General features: G+C 34.0%; 1 protein-coding gene and 1 long non-coding RNA gene across 2 annotated transcripts; one reads left to right on the forward strand and one right to left on the reverse strand.

The window, feature by feature from the left end:
• The first annotated feature begins 831 nt into the window (after positions 1-831).
• LOC128172667 (neurogenic locus notch homolog protein 2-like) lies at positions 832-17,741 on the forward strand. The gene is made up of 6 exons (XM_052838439.1): positions 832-1,174; positions 3,936-4,035; positions 4,271-4,444; positions 5,380-5,493; positions 6,574-6,801; positions 17,392-17,741. The coding sequence occupies exons 1-6, from the start codon at positions 860-862 to the stop codon at positions 17,604-17,606; spliced, it is 1,146 nt and encodes a 381-aa protein (XP_052694399.1). The 5' UTR covers positions 832-859; the 3' UTR covers positions 17,607-17,741.
• On the reverse strand, positions 8,097-9,202 carry LOC128172852 (uncharacterized). Its single transcript, XR_008242364.1, has 2 exons — positions 8,635-9,202; positions 8,097-8,402 (listed from the first exon to the last, which is right to left on the reverse strand). It is a non-coding gene; the product is annotated as an uncharacterized LOC128172852 (long non-coding RNA).
• Positions 17,742-18,199: the final 458 nt, after the last annotated feature.

Consider the following 18,199-nt stretch of genomic DNA (forward strand, 5'->3'; position numbering starts at 1 on the left):
GTGTACGATAGTGAGACATTGAGGAAATATATATGATTGGTTATTTCATTTCATTTGATATGTATGAAAAATGTATATATCTTTCCAAAAATATCAAAAGCATATGACCTAAACTACTTGAAAAGTGCTGCTTGAATCCCGTGCTTCGTTGCTGTAAATAAAAAATACGTAGTATTGTCAATGAAATTGATTAAGTCGAGAGGGTTTCCGATAAATAATGACAATATTTATTTAATGCGATTAACAATAGGATTCTAGCAGTAAAACTAATAAACATTAACTATTTGCTGATCGAATTATTGTATAATACATACAAATGAACTTCGGGGTAGTGTTACACTTTTTGATTTTTTGTTAAGGTAAAAAAGTTTTCTATTTTTAACTGTCACGTGATACATGGCACGGCAGCTTCAAAGATTGACTCGATTCCGAAGTAGAAAAATAATATCCTGGATAATACATTCACTTGATATAAATATTCAGCACTGTTTTCATAATTTTAATAAACAATTTTTCAATTTATCGTAATATTGAAGGTCATTTAACTCGGAGTTGCCTTAACCTAACCGCGAAGTTCAACGCCAAAGGTGGGGTTAAACGTTCCATTGACAAGTCGATAGCATTCCCCGGCTTCAACGACTCAATGATTTTTTTTTTATGAAGCTCGAATTGCTTAACATAGTTTATTTATCAAATATTCATTTTACCAATTCAGTGCATATTGATTTCCCACTTCTGCATTTTATGGATTCAAACATTTTAAAAAAACAATCCCTGTATCAATTACAATTTTATACGGTGCATTATCATTACTTCGAAGTGTGCATTCGCACTGTACACTGTATATTTATACAGTACAATGTTGCTGTTCCGAATCTTTCGATGTCCGTGGTTTTTTATAAGTTTCCTTGTGCCGTGTTATTGCAGCTTAAAACCGGGCTTCTCTAAACTTCAACGAGGACACAGACTGGACAGGAAACTGATCCAGACATTCACAGAAGTCAGTTTCCTTGACTGTGTGACGGAATGTATGGTGACACCTCGGTGTAAATCTGTCAACTATTACAAAGGAGCTAATTTCTGTGAAATCAATTACGAAAATAAGACGACAGCGGAGACAAGGTACGTGGACAATGCTGGATGGGTGTACAGTGAAAAGGAGCATTGGCCAAAGGTAAATTTTTTAAAATCCATAAAAAACAACTATCTACGCAGCACAGTTAAGGCTGTCAATAAACTCCGTTCAGACAAAAAGTACGGGAAATGTGTAATATGACATCACGGTATATTGCAAACCTCGAAAGTACTTATTAATCGATTTATTAGCAAAACTAACTTATACTAATCTTTTAATTGAAAACAACAAATGCTATTACTTACAATTTTGATGTCCGTTATATCGTACACACTGAGAAGAGATGTCGTTCTCGCTGTACTACAAAATATGACGTCATATGCTTCAAAATGACGCATTAAGTTAAGTCATTGAAGGCTAACATGCAGTTTTATAGCGAAGAAAAATAAATGTCATAGATTAATGGAAAATTATAAATGGATATTTTGTTTACATGTGAATTTGAAATATGCTTTGTAACTTAAAAACTTATACGACCCTTGTACAATCTTACAAATTAATTATTTTTAATTACATGTACTGTAGATCCCTAATTAAACGCTCACAAGTGTGTTTGACACTTAAAGAATCAATGCCATTGCACTACAATCAGCCGATTAACGTACGTGAATAAAAAGTAATTTTTCTGGGCGATGGTTTAGAGATGGAGAACAAATTTCTGTTTGTATAATTTATAAATGTCAATTATTTAGAAAGTCACGCCAATCAAATCTCATTATTATGTTTTTTCCAAGATTCGTTAGTCGGAGTAAGAGTTTAAGAGTTAGAAATTGAGAGTCAAAAGACAAGTCGTCCGTCTTATCCGCCTCGTTTCATATGACTGTTTATTTTGTTATTAGGTCGTGGTTTACTCAGGGTTTAAGTTCTCAAATTCGGATTGTTATAAAGTTCAATGTCAAATGTGTTCTAAACACATGTGTTAGCTTATATACACTTGTTTCAGCTTCTGTACACTTCGGGAACTAAATGAATTAGTGAGTGGGGTGATGTAATTGAGACGAGAAATCAGCACAATTTCGCAACAGAGAACAGCTTTCTTTTCAAATAATGATTTACTTTAACGTGTAACGTTCAGACACATTTGTTATTTACAATTCATGTGTTTTCCGCTGCAAAAATAATAATAACTAGATACGACCTCGTTACGAGTAACGAGTAGGTCTTCCGTCCGATTTTTTTTAAATTTTAAATGATACCATGAAATATCGATACAATTTCAAAATTAACATCCCCATTTAAATTTTAAGGCAATGAATAAAAATCCCTAATTGCATCAAACATGGGCCTGACGATGACTTTTTCAAACCGATAATATAGTGTTCAACAACTTTGATTCTATAATGCATTACAAAATATTTATCGTTTTTAAGTTATTTGTAATAGACTTTACGAGTCTCTTGGTCCCTAATTAAAGGGGCCAGCCCCTTTTTCTTGATTTTATTGGAAAGAACTTTTGATTCTCTACCACTTTTGTTATATATTTTTTTAATAAAATATCAACTAATGAAAAGATACAGATCAAAACAGATGAAAATTTTGAATGAAAATTCGTACCCAATTTTTGTGCCTAGGCGAGCTCAAAGAAATGGCACCACTGGCGTAACACAATATAATAGTGCACAACTTCAAACTATAGACTACCTATCCTGAAAATTTCGTATTCATATCTCTAATAGTTTCTGAGATAAGCTCTGCACAAAATAGGTCGTAAAGAATAGAAAATCTGCAGTAACTCGGTACCGGAAGTGACGATTTCAAAATTTCAAAAGACGTCTAGAATAATGACCTTTGGCAAGCATCTGTGAAAAAAATGGTCAAAATCAGCCGTTTAGTATGCACAATCGCGTGCACAAAATTTGTGGAAAAAAAATAATAATAAGAAACAGTAAAAAACCATAAGGTATTCCGTTGGAAACGGAAGACCTTAATAGTAATAAAAACAACCGTCACATTTAAAAAAAATGATCCAACAGCCATTTATTGCCACCACGCAGGTTGAAGCAGCTAGCAGAAAATTAGTAAAATCATCAAGGTACTGCGGGCACTTAGGCGTGAAAAAAAAATGTGCTTTGTAATCACCATATTTTATCGATATCGCGGTTACTGCATAATTAATATAATTGTTGGATGATTAACAAAGTTTGACGCAGCAAAACTTGTTTTACAAAGATCAATAATTTTTTTTCGACCGGTCAGGTGTTATAAAACGTATATTGCCATTTATGCAAGACTGTTTGTTTACATCGAAAATACACATGAGCCTAAAAATCAAGCCAGTTCTTTTCATTTCCCCTGGCAACCGAAATCAACAGTTTGATAACCAAAGAATAGAAATTAGGTAAGTTTTTTAAAAAGTAGTCTTAACCCATTAGACAATGAAATAATATAAGTTAATTACATGTAGCTATACAAATATTCTGACAAAATGGTATGTAAAAAAAACCAATATTGTAGATGTTCTCATAACAAAGAGCATGCTACCATGTTATTAATACATGGGCTGATAAAATGGAGGAATACGTGTAACCGATTATGTTATCTGTCACACACTGCGGAGTTTCAGACTGAATAACATATCTTTTCGCATCTACGATCTGATAAAAATTGGCATGCGGTTCAAAATTTGTCATCTGAGAGGACCACTTTAAAACGTTCAAAACTCTGCTGCATTCAGCTTTTGAAATAAGCACGCAAATATACATATTTATTGTACATTTTCATTTACATTTATTATTTGAGAGTAAGTTGTATAGGTTAATTTACAGTACGCTCTTGTGTTCATCAGTGTTTTATTTGGTAGGAACTGGCCGGATCTTGTTCAAACTCAACCTGTGAAATCAACCAGACATGTAAACACAAGAGATATTCTGAGGATAAATTCTTTAAATGTGTTTTGTCAGGTAATATCACCCGGTAACTTGTTTTAATGCAATTAGATTCAATTAAAAATCTGCATGTGTTACATCTACATAGTTGGTTGTCCTTACGCATTTTGACAAAAACTCAAGTGTCGAAAAGAGCTGTTTTTTTTAACAAAATAACTCATCTAAACAAAAAAGTAAAATGTAGCCTCTTATCTTAGGAATTGATCAGATTAATTACAGTGTTGAAATTTATTGTATTTTTGTTGATAAGATTGTGGAATTCCCGATATAAAAGGAATAAACTTGAGTTCAATAAAGCGTGAGGACGCCATTGGTCTACACAGGAGGATACACGCCTCTTGTTTTGAAGGATACAACCAGTCTGGTTCAGGACCTCTGATATGTCAATCTAACGGAGAGTGGAAATACGACATTGTCTGTGAAGGTGAATATGCTAATTTGATATGTTAGGAAGTAAATTATTCATGCTTTAGTCTTTTATAATAATTGGTATTATAAATGCATGTAAATGAAACCAGAGATCAAGTTTGTTTGGTTCCAATAACACACTATGTAAAATGAAACGGGTTTATTAAATGTTGTTCGATACCACGAGTACTGAGCCACATTCACGGCACTAACAATGCCAACAGTTAAGAACAACGCAGTGAAAATGTTATGCATATTGGTTGCAAATAGTTGTATTTAGCAAATAAAATGATTGACAATTGAAATGTTCCCATTAACATGAAATAAAACACGTACAACTGTGCAAACAAAATGCACTAAAGTGTGTATAAATAGCATTTTTTAAATGGCTAATTTTTGTCGATAATGATAGACGTAAACAATTGAATGTGGAAAACATATGTTTTTTTAATGTCGAAATTGTCCACAAAATTTGGTTCATTTATATGTTCCTTTTTTTAAGAAAACACTTAGGTAAATCTTTAGGTGAAAAAATGAGACACATTTCCTTGTGAAATTGCTCGCTGTAAAAAGAGATACATGTATATTTACGGTGATCTATATTTATTTTATTGGGAGGGAGGCTTTTTTCTAAAATTATTAAGCTGAGGATATCCTACTGCAAAATAACGTGCATGAAGAGAAAAAACAAATTTATGTTAAGGTACAAACATCTTTATAGACTTGTTCGAAATATATATTAAAGCATTGTTAGTGTTGTTTAAATCTGGATTATGTTTATAATGCCAGTATATTCAAACACATAGCGTAACATTATAATTTCTCCTTGTACAATGATTGTGATGCGCTTTGTAAGAAAATAATAATCAATCTCCTTTTTAATACCATGTTTCTTTCAATGTCTGACTTATGAAACTGGATATTAATATATATTGAGTCCTAAACTTTCAGATATTAATGAATGTCTGGACGATCCATGTCACAACGGAGGAACATGCAGTAACAACGATGGATCGTTTAAGTGTACATGCGCAGGAGTATTCACAGGGGCACTCTGTAATGAAGGTAAACTCTCTTTCTCTCTCAGAAATAATAATAGTTGTTAAATTGATATGCAATACGAAACCTCTTAATGTAAATACATGAAAATCAAAAACAAAATACAAATCTTGCGGCTATGACTGTTGTGTTGACTTTACACAATGAAATTGCAAGTTACAAACAGGAGGTAAATTTTAAAACACGTAAAGTAGGTAGATTGCACATAGTAGACTATAAAACAGTAAGTTTCTGATATGTGATGTTGCAACATGCGCTCGGTATAAGAAGGTAGCCCTTGGCAGGGAATCAAATAAAAAGCTGAAAACTCAAGAAATATGAAAGGGTTGAAAATTCAGAGAAACCACTATGGTGAAAAATGTACTTATTCTGACTAGTAATTTTCACAGAAAATAGTGATTGCCTCACAAGGAGGGAAAGATATCTGTGTTGAATGGGGTCATAAGAAATTAAAAATGCCCCCTGCCACTTTTTCTTTGTTGCAAAATTCTATATAGGAGTCAAATGCATATAACAACAAAGCAAAAATGTAGGTGGGGCCTTTAAGCGATACAACACTTTGCATATTTAAAGCAAAATAGGATTCCTACTGTGAATATATATATAGATAACATGTATTATCAGGTATGCATATTTTCATTATTTTGTTTTGTTGTGATTACAAACATTATTTTTGTATATTCAGAACCAGTTTACAATGTTCCACACTGACACAACGTAACACTTTTTTTCAGAAATGAATGAATTATTCTTATTGCCATAAAACGAAACGTTTAGTTTTATTACAAAACTCGGGGCAAAAACTAGCTAAATTCTGCTGATGAAAAATGCTATAACAAAATGAGGACGAGTTAAACCGTGAATTAACAAATATATCCATATACTTGTTCCTTCAAATATATCCGTTTTTCAGAATTTCAACACGTTGATACGTCATAGAAAGCATTATGACATAACATCTCGATGTTAAAATGTATATTTTTAATTACAGCTCTACCCAACAGAGCAAATTTAGCGATCAATGTAGTGAATAGTATCTTCTTAATATTATCAACAAAATCTTATTTGTTTTAATATCGTTGGCAGTTCTGACGAACATAGCATTAGGTAAACCTGCGAAACAGTCAACAACGCAAATTGAATATAACGCCGAATATGCAGTGGATGGCAACCTAGGAACAGATGTTGGATTAGACAAGTGTGCACACACAGCTGATCGCGACACCAATCCCTGGTGGAGGGTGGACCTAGAGGCTGTGTATTCCATCACATCTGTCAGAATTCTTAACAGAGGAATTGACAGTTACGGAACAGGTAAGCGTATCTTACAACATTACATTTTATTATACTTTCATGTTAAATACTGAAATCTGAATGGTTTGGACGCAGTTGATAATCCGTTCTATTACCCTCAGCGTTAGCAACACACTTAGCAACGGGTAACACAACGAATTGTTACATGCGCGTAAAGTTCGCCGTGGAATTCACGTCATTTCTATATAAAAGCAGTAAAAACATCTATAAAATCAAGACATTCAGTATAATAAAATAAATAGTGTCTGTTTTGGAGAATAACAGTTGAAATTGACACCCCGAGAAAACCATTGACAACCGACGTTTCGCGTCGGCTGTCAATGGTTTTCTCGAGGTGTCAATTTCAACTGTTATATATATAGTGAAAATCTTTAAAAAATCTTCTTGTCAAAAACTATTAGGCCAAAAAAGCTCAAATTTAAATTGAAGCATCCTCAGGTAGTGTAGATTCAAGTTTGTTCAAATCATAGTCCCTGGGGGTATGGTGGTGCCACAATGGGGGAATGGATTTTTACATAGGAATATATAGAGAAAGTCTTTAAAAATCTTCTTCTAAAAAAACTATTAGGCCAGGAAAGCCCAATTTGAGTGGAAGCATCCTCAGATAGAGTAGATTCAAGTCTGTTACAATCATAGTCCCCGGGGATAGGGTGGGGCCACAATGGGGGATATATTTTTATACAGGAATATATAGAGAAAATCTTTCAAAAAAATTTCTTTTAAAAACAATTAGGCCAAGAAAGCTCAAATTGGTGTGTAACCATCCTCAGATAATGTAGATTCAAGTTTGTTCAAATCATGGTCCCTGCCCAGATAGCATGCATATGTTGGGACAACGTTGGCCCAATGTAACACACTTTGTTGGCCCAACGTTGGCAAGATAACATTGGCGCAATGTATAAGTGCACTGTGGCCCTTTGTTGGCCCAACATGTTGGGCCTACGTTGGTCCAACATGTTAGACCAACGTAGGGCCGATGAGCAAATTTACATTGGCCCAACGTAGCCCGCCAACATTGGTCCAACTTAGTTAACAACTGAGGGTCAACGTTGGCCCAACGTAAATATTACGAGGAAAATTACATTGGCCCAACGTCCTCTGTCAACGTTGGTCCATCCTAGTAAACAGGTGAGGGCTAACGTAGTGACAACGATCAAACTTCCAATGGCTAAACGTAGCATGTCGGCACTTATTCAATGTAATCCCAATTTAAATTCAACACTCATGTCCCAATTAATTCCTGTTGCTTTTTGGCTATTAAGATGCAGGAGTTCAAATATTCTATGCAACGAAAACATAGTATACAGATTTTATTCTTTCTTAGTAAAAATTTACAATACATTTAAACACTTTTTAGAATTAAAAAGAATCGCTAGCATATTTCTTTGTCTATGTAAATTCCTTAGTAACAATCGAACTGTAGGGTCTGATCACTGTCCGGGTCACTGGCTTCAGTGGCTTGGGTTACCTCCTTGCTTTTTTTCTTTCTTCCCTTTTTTCCCTTCACCTTCACGGTCTTTGAAAAACGGAACCTAGCTGTCCTAATTCCCTATCTCTACATCTGTTGCAGAGGCACACAGTCTGTTTTTTTCTTACTGCGGCTGAAAATGTATTTTAGTTGTTATTTTTATTGTGCAATATGAATCAACGTAATCTGTTATACTGTAAAGGAATGTATAATATGATTATGAATACTTCTATATTGTTTTAATTTAACTCACTGACAATTCAAACATTATATAACTAATATAAAGAAACATTGCACAAACATTCGATTTCTTGAAAGAAAATCATTACTTACATAATTAATATAATAATTTATCATGTACTTACTTTTTGTAGCATATATATCCCAAATCTTCTAATGTATAATTTGTACAGTAGAAAAAACACTATTTACTATAGGTGTACACGCACAACGGTTGCAATATATTTGAAATAAAAAGTGGCAGTTTTGACCATCCTGGTTATATCAGATGACCGATCTCCAAGGAAACTGGCCAGACCCATGCTGTGAGAAGCACTGACCCAGATACTTGGGCAGTAAAGGAGCTCCGTCTGCCTCTTAATTTCGACACTTTAAGATTCGTTATGCAATAGGCGCTCCAGCTACACATGTACATACAGCTCATCAGATTTATATAAACAATAAACATCCCTCAACAGAGCAACAATGGCCAATATCTATGACCCAACAGTTTTAAATAACTAAGCCCAATACAATTTACAATCCTCCACTAAATTTCTCTAAAAATAAAAAAATTCATTGTCGGGTTTAAAATCTAACAACGAACCAACGTTGGGCCAATGTTTGACAGTTTAAAACTTTTTATATCAATAACATATATTAACTATTTTTCATCCCAAATTACTGAGATCTATATGCATACAATGTATCATATGTTATATGTATTCCAAAGTAAGAGAAATAGATTATACATACAAACTTTTTAATCAACATTTTCATGTGTTCAAACATAATTAAGACACTATAAATTCCTTATAATTGCAATCAAAATTAACAGAGCAAATCACTTATTTACCAACCTATACCTTCAATTTTTGTGGTTGTGTTTATGTTATCTGTTTGTTTGTTTTAACTCTGTCATAATTCGTAGCATGTAAAAATAATGACCCAATGTTGGCCCAACTGCGCATTACCAACAATTAAATGAGATCACATGTTTTACCTACGTTGGCCCACCCATGGCCCAACAATGTTACGCCAACAAACACTTAGTTGGAATTCATAGCATATTTAGATGTTGGCCCAATGTTGGGCCAACTGCGCATCACCAACAAATATAGATCATATGTTTTACTTTTGTTGGCCCAATGTTGGCTCAACATTGTTACACCAGCAAACACTTAGTCGAAATTCATGGCATGGTAAGATGCATGTTGGCCCAACGTTGGGCCAACTGTGCATTACCAACAAATATAGATCACATGTTTTACTTATGTTGGCCCAACGTTGGCCCGACGTTGTCATGCCAACAAAGCAATCAATGTGCTATGAAAGATGTGTTATAATGTTGGCCCAACGTTGGGCCAACATTGTGTGCCCAACGCCAACCATCGACCATCGGTACAACCAATTACCAACGTTGGCCCAACGTAGTCATGCTATCTGGGTGGGGGCTGGGCGGGGCCATATATATAGAGAGAGAGAGAGAGGAGAGAGAGAGAGAGAAATCTTTAAATATCTTCTTCTCAAAACTACTAGACCAGGAAAGCCCCAAATTTGAGTAGGAGCATCCCAAGATCGTATAGATTCAAGTTTGTTTAAATAATAGTCCAGGGGTAGGGTGAGGCCACAAAGGGGGATAAATTTTTACATAGAAATATATAGAAAAAATCTTTAAAAATCTTCTTAAAGACTATTTGGACAGAAAAGCTTAAACTTGTGTAGAGGCATGCTCGGGTACTGTAGATTCAAGTTTGCAAAATAACAGTCCCTAGGGGTAGGGCGGGGCCGCAATGGCGGTTTGAATTTTTACATATGAATATATAGAGAAAATCTTTAGAAATATTCTGGGAAAGTTTTCGGTCCAAAACTCAGTACTTGGTTATGCAGATAAAAATTAAAGTTTGATGAAACCATGATTCCCAAGAGAAAAGTGGGCCACGAATGGGGGGGGGGGGTAATATAGGAAGAGAGAAAAATTTTCTTACAGGTACAACAACAAAAGGGGCTTGGTATTTACCCAAAAAAAGATGTGGATATAAATTGGCAGATTTTCAATTTTTTTTAGGAAGATCTACTGTACTTTGTTGTCAAGAAATGCTAATTTGATCAGAGTTAAGGCAATTGTTGCTCAGGTGAGCGATGTGGCCCCTGGGACTCTTGTTTTTTTTCTTCTTTTTTTTTGTTTTTTTGTTGTTTTTTTTTTTTTTTTGGGGGGGGGGGTCACAGACTACTTATATAACATATTGAGTTCTCAAGAAGGTCTAAATCATGTGGGATATAAACATACATCAAACCCATGAATTGTCTAGGAGCTAAAGTCTTAATAATTCTTAAAAATCAACAATATGTTGAAATGCTTTCATATAAGTAAAACCATATATTATAACATTTGAGTTTTGGTGAATTAAAAATGTTTTCCTTTGGAAAATTGGACCCCCACCCTGACGTCCGTCTGTACACTTTTTACATTTTGAACTTTTCTAAAACTGATTGGCCAATTTCAACCAGATTTGACACAAAGCATTCTTATGGGAAGGCAAATATAAATTGCAAATATGAATGACCAATCTTTATTCAAAGCGAAGATGTAATTTAGTGTTTCAATGTAATTCAGCATAAATTATCCTTATGGAAAGGAAAATATAAATTGCAAAAATTATAGGCTAATTCTGTTTCAAATCTGAGTTTTTACGAAAAAAATATTTAAGGAAAGGCGTGTTTAAATCAGTTTATAGCTTCGGGTTCGGTAATCAATGAGTCTTGGTAAAACGGGGCAAAACAAAACATTGGCAGTTATAAATCTGGCAATCTCAATAAAATTTTAAGAATATCTTAATGACCAGTATATTTGTATTTGTTGTAAGTATTGCTGCAAAACAATGCGTATTTTGGAATTGACGATTTCCGATCTGCCCCGGCTTTTATTTTTCCCCGGCCCGGGTTTGCCTACGCATTTTACCAAGACTCGTATTCCATACTTCTAAAACGAGGCTCTTTGTTTTAAGCAGCCATGACATATGATAAACGGTTCGACCTGACAACGATGAATTTGTTTGTTGTGCAACAATTCGCGCACAAAGGGAATCTTTTGTGAAGTAAATTGAGGTTAAATATTTCAATGCGTTAACAGTTTTCACATATTATGGTGGTGTTAGCTTGTTTTGATTTTCGTTTCGTTTTCATTAATTATGCTTTGAAACCTGGGAACTTTCGCCTGTATTTTGTAATTTTTACGTATCAAATCAAACAGAGGCTTCGTTAAATCAAACAGTTAACGGTTTACCTGCGCAAATTAAGAAAAAACTGATGTATTAACAAAGTACTAGAATACGATTCATTTTATCGGTAATTTGGTATGATCTTTTGCGTAATGGTAGACTAATGCAATGTGTTTTGATGAGATGCTCAGCATTTTTTCGAGTTTAAATAGAGTTTTATATCGCTGACGGAAATGTGTAGATACAGACCCTGAAACGTGCTACTACACCTCAAAAACGAACCGTACCGTTCCGTGCAAGAAACGAACCGTACCGTTCACAAAACGAAACGTTCCGTTCACAAAACGAAACGTACCGTTCACAAAACGAACCGTTCCGTGCAAAAAGCGTGCAAGATAATTTATGCAAGACCCTCCTCCAGACGGACAAAAAAGCGTACCATATCGTGCAATAAGCGTGCAACTTCCATATACGGCTTATTGACCTAATGTTTTTCGATGAATACGGACGGAGATAATCGCTTACCAGTTAAGTACAATATTTTGCTAGATTTTTTTCATACGGGATTAGATAACACATAATATCTTGGGTTTCAAACACAACAGGTGTTATTGTCTTTTTTGGCATTTATTGTACTTTACAACTACGTCTGTATATTTAGACGCTTAAACAGGTGTACACGAGATGCCGGTATTCACACCTTTCCACGGACACCTGTTAGGCAACTCATCACAATCTGTCGTGTGTATAGTCTGATTATATTTTACTTCTACTCTGTTAGATTCATGGCTTTTCTTAATCTCTAAAAAACACCAAAACTGTCTGTAGATATGTATACAAACGACTACACGTAGGGCTATCGGCGCGTGGATCCGTAGAACAATTCAGCGACTCTATACATGCGGAATTTTCACAAATATTAACTTGCGATAAAAATATCATTTACCGGGTAAAACTGATAAATGACATTGTAAATAGTAGAATTGGATTATAGCATTTTGCAGGTAGATGTAAGCACAAACACAACTCTTTTTAAATTCTTTTTCAATCTAATATGTGTGATGTGAAATAGCGTCGAAATTTTAATCGTCGAGATCAATCTGAATACATCGTCTACTGTACAAACTTTTCAGTCATTGTGCTGAAATCGTTTTGAAAACAATGAGTCTAAAATAAATGATTGAAATTCATACAAATACAAATCTAATAACTTCAAATTTTTGCACACAATTTCACACTCTCAGAGAGAGAGAGAGAGAGAGAGAGAAAACGAGAACTCGTGTGTTGATTATAATACTTAAATTAAAGTTTCATCACTGAACTATATTATTTCGCTTTAGTTGTCTACAGTTGGTCATTTGAGCGGTATTTTATCTTAGGACTCCACGTGCTTCGCCTGTCAATCAGTATAACAGTACAGATCACGCCATGCGCCGCGTGCTACTTGGCTCCTCCTGTATGGCTAGAAGGAAATTATCGAATGAAAACCTTTATTGTTTTATGTTTTCTTAAATCCCTATTAAAAAGAGTGTTCTTATTAGAAAAAAAATAACAATTATTTCCTTTCGACTTCATGATTACATAACTCATGAACTGGCGATCAGAGTCTTCATCCCTCGCTGTCGTATTATTTTTGTTACTAGATAAATTCTTAATATATTTATTACTTTTAACATTCATTTGTTGATTACCGGGTATATTTCCGTGACCTGTTTACAACTAGTATGTGTGTAAAAGGGTAATTAAAATATAAACAGGTTAGTCAGCATTTGTGAAACGTCAGCTAAATCGCATGCATACAGTGAAGAGCGGACACTTGTTCAACAGAATGATAAGTATCGCCATTAAATGCTATTGACTTGTGTATATCCAGTTGCGTACATATCGTAAGAAATATGTTACATATACATGTATAATTTAACGAAAAAAACAAAAACTAACAGTCATATTTTGACAATACACGCGATCTTAGTTCAGAAAAGAGAAGCGATGACGGGTTACATGTAGTATGAACTGTGTATACGAACAAGTGCAGAAAATCATATAATCAATATTTAAATGAATAATTGAATATTGAAATTCATTATTTATCTTATCATTAACTGCGGGTAATTGTACATCGTCTATTCACAAAGGGAATTTGATTGGCAATAGTACTACAGAACTACGCAATAGAGAATGATCATACGAATTATGAATAAAGAAAAAGAAAGATACTTGTAAAAATAACAACAAGCTGAGAATCAAGACAACGATAAAGGAAAGTTACGAAATATCGGAATAAAGTCGAGGCAATTTTTCTTAGCAATTTTAAATGAATTAGAAATATTTAGTGACTTCAATTCAAGTACATGATTGTATAGAAATAAAAACTTAAGATGCTTTGTAAAATTATCGACAGCTCGCTGAATTAACAAAAATTTATCGGATTAAAGTCAAACAGTTCTTGTAATCTATCTTAATGATTGCATTTATCTAAAATTAAATACTAATAATAACAGACTAATCAAAATAAAAAGTACCTCCGCTTCCCGGTTGTCACTGAGTACACGTTTCACGAAACGTATCAAAAACGGGGGAACGGATGGAAGTCCTGATTTTAAATAGATTGAAATACATTTGTAATATATCATATAAAAAAAGGCAAAATTCGTGTCATGATTACCACCTTGCTGAAGTAGATCGGGCAAAAACTAAACAAAATTATATCGAGAAAAATCAAAGGCAAAGCGTTCAGGCCACGCTTACCTCATTAATAAAGTTCGCAAACAGTTCACAAAGCCTGCAGTAATTTTTAGCAAAGCGTGCCGTGCAAGAAGCGAACCGTACCGTTCAAAAAGCATAACGAACCGAACCGTGCAACTGGTGTAGTAGCACGTTTCAGGGACTGTATATACATGTATACGAGTATGATTCATTTCGAAAAAATAAATTGTGTTCTTTATTTGTTATAGTGCATGTTTCTCATGTTTAATTGTTTACAATTTCTATTTACTAACCATATTTGAGTGTTAAGCTTCGAATTATAAGCCAGATACAGATATTTTGCTCACAAATCTATGTTTGTTCACAGATCAATTTTTCTATTATAAATGATAAATAGGATATACCAAGTTAAAAATTCTAAGCTGAATATAATAAACATATGTGAACAAAATATGACTCAAACCTAGCAGAATTGTGAGCTCTGTGTCTTGCTTATAATTCTACGATTGACGCTGAAATTTTTCCTTGATCATTAGAAATGTCTCACTAAATGTTGAATACTTGTAAAAAAAAAAAAAAAAAAAAAAGATGTTTTGCTCTATATAACTACTCTCTAGGGCCCCTCTTTATGCAATGAATAATGTGGAATCTACATCAATTTTGGTATTTTTTCAGACACGAGTAAATAAAACGACACCGTTAAAACAGTTTCCCTAGTTCTGACACATTGCTGTTGGGGGATAAAGGAGTTATCGCTATGCTTAAAATAATATTAGACCGGAAAATTGTCCTGGTTTGTAGCCATTTGTTATTTTTGAAAAAAGATGAAAATAATGAGCGGGTCTTTAATAAAATAGAGTGATGTTCCTGTCAATACTGTAACATTGATTTTTAGCTCTTTAAAATGTCACGTGACAACATTTTTCATTCCAGTGTATTTATCAATCAAGTGTGAGTAAATTTATAAAAGTCACACGAGTTTACGCGAGGTAAACAACAGTCATTTAATTATAATGGAAAAGAGAAATTAAACTTTTGAATGTTTTTAATTTGAGGAATTGAGCGCACTGAGGTACAATTTTCTTCTTCACATCTATAAGATTTTTAAAACTAAAATACAATAACTATAGTCTGTCCCAAGATATTTATGATGCATATTTGAACGATTTTTTAATAAAAATACACATACCTGTGACTGAAGTGCAATTAAAATCGATGAAAGGGAAAATTCCCAAGATAACTTCATTCACACATTATCATTTTTCCCTCGTAAAAATACACAGGAACGAAAACAGATTTCCTACGGAGATTTATAATGGTGAATGTTGACATCTTTTCTCCATTCGGAAATACTCGGGACACCTCGCGCAATTTTTCAACGTTATCATCCGGGCGTCTTCATCTCCTTGGCAATGGAAAAACCTCGTAGACTTTTTTTTTTTAGCCGTGTACTGATACCCGACAAGCTAGAGGGGGCGTTTCAAAGGGGAAATCTTGGGATTTTTTCATACTATTGAATGAACATCGTCTGAACCAAGAGGTATTTATAAATATTGAATAATTTAAGAAAATATTCGGCAAAAATATCTTGGGACAGACTATAGTAAGTTGATGAGGAAGAAAATGTACCTATATGCTCTCATACCCCTGGTAAATGTTAAGTTTTATATCTTGCGTAGGATTTTCTTATTCTGGGTAAAAATAGTATTCCATAAAGTTACAATTTGAAAGATAAAGTGTATGCAAAAATAAGTGTAAAATTTGAATACTTTACAATATTTATTTTTTGTTTTGTTATTCTACCGAGGGGCCATATAACACAATATCTTTTGAACGCCCAGGTGAGCGATGTGACCCCTGGGGCCTCTTGTTTGGCAAATGGTTTTAGAGTACAATATTTTTAAAGATTTACTCTATATAATCCTATGTAAAACTTTGACCCCCTTTGTGGCCCCACCTTACCCCGGGGACCATGATTTGAACAACCTTTAATCTACGCTCTCGGAGGATGCTTCCACACAAGTTTCGGCTTTTTTTGGCAAATGGTTTTAGAGAAGAAGATTTTGAATGATTAACTCTATATATTCCTATGTAAAACTTTGACCTCCCCTCCCCAGTGTGGCCCCACCTAACCCTGGGGACCATGATTTGAACAAACTTGAATTTACACTATCAGAGGACGATTTCACACAAGTTTCAGCTTTTCTGGCATAATGGTTTTTGAGTGAAATATTAACTCTATATATTTTTTTATGTAAAACTTTGACCCCCAATTGTGGCCCAATATTACCCCTGGGACAAGATTTGAACAAACATGATTCTACACCATCTGAAGTTGTTTCCACATAAGTTTTAACTTTTCCGGCCAAATGGTTTTGAGAAGATTTTTGAAAAATAACCCAAAATTTTCAATAAGTCCTGATTATTTCCCCGGAAAAGAAGGCGTGGCCTATTAATCTAACAAACTTTAATCCCCTTTACAAATGATGCTTTGTGCCAAGTTTGGTTGAAATTGTGGTTTAGGAGAAGTCGAAAATGTAAAAAGTTTACATACAGTCATACAAAAAGTGATCAGAAAAGCTCACTTGAGTTTTTAGCCCAGGTGAGCTAAAACGGTATTAAAGCCAGCATTTTAAATCAAACGTGAAAACGCAATGTATAAAAATACGATAACAAAATAGTTGCAAGAACAAAAATATTGTGTTGGTGTACATTGGGTTAGCACGTTTTTATGGCTTTTAGGGAAGTTCGATAACTGTTCTGAGTGAATAAAAAGGCATTGTCATGTTCTTGTGTATACCTTTCATACAAAATGGAATGTAGGACTTCATCTTTATTGCTTTTATATCTTTTGACAACATTTTTGGCCAGTTTCGGGCAGAAACAAGTCAGTTCAAAAAATGTTTACATTCTTATTCTCAAATGTACAAGATTGCTGCACACCCCCCGTAAGTGTCCATTTTTGACATATTTTAGATCTGTCACACCGTCTGAAGGATGTTACCGTAACTGTAGGCATGACAGAATCAGATGTTTACAGTTTCTGTGGTTTATTTGACGGTCCCGGTACTGCGTCACAGCTGGTTGTCATCGACTGTCCGACGTCGCCACAGGGGAGATTCGTAAAGATCTCTAAGAAAACAGAGTTTCTTGTTCTTTGTGAAGTTGACGTGTTTGGCATCGCCCTCTAATCATTAAAATAATTAATGACTTAGCGTAAATGTTACCGTAAGTAGGTACTTCTATTTACTTGCGCATCCTCCAGAATTTTATTATCTTTACCTTTTAAATATGACATTTCCAAACGCTTAAGTTTCAGCTTTTTATTTCAGCAAAGTATTTCTTATACCAAAACATGTACTTGTATGATTTTTTTGTTCATTTATAATAAAAGAAGGACTTTGATAAAACCGTTTTGGTTTTTATTCTGTTTAATTACTGGTGGATCAATAAATAACAACTACGGTTATAACGATGATCAGTACAAATATTAATAGTAACAAAATAATCGTTTTGTTACTTTTTCCTAATCTGGTTATTGTTAAATCAAATGCACACCAAACTAGAAATGAGCTTGTTACAAAGGTAGAAATTGGTCTTCTGTCGCAGAGTCATGTACGTGTGACGTAATTTAAAAGCTAGTACCTGGTCGTGATACATGTTACATGTATAGAACCTAAGTAAAATAGATTAATGCTTTTGATATACATAAAATATACACAAGAGTTTTTTTTAAAAATACAACTACTCTAGAGCCATATACATGTACATTAAAGTTAATTAT

Source organism: Crassostrea angulata, chromosome 2 (genome assembly GCF_025612915.1).
Source record: "Crassostrea angulata isolate pt1a10 chromosome 2, ASM2561291v2, whole genome shotgun sequence".
In the NCBI taxonomy this organism is placed as follows: domain Eukaryota; kingdom Metazoa; phylum Mollusca; class Bivalvia; order Ostreida; family Ostreidae; genus Magallana; species Magallana angulata.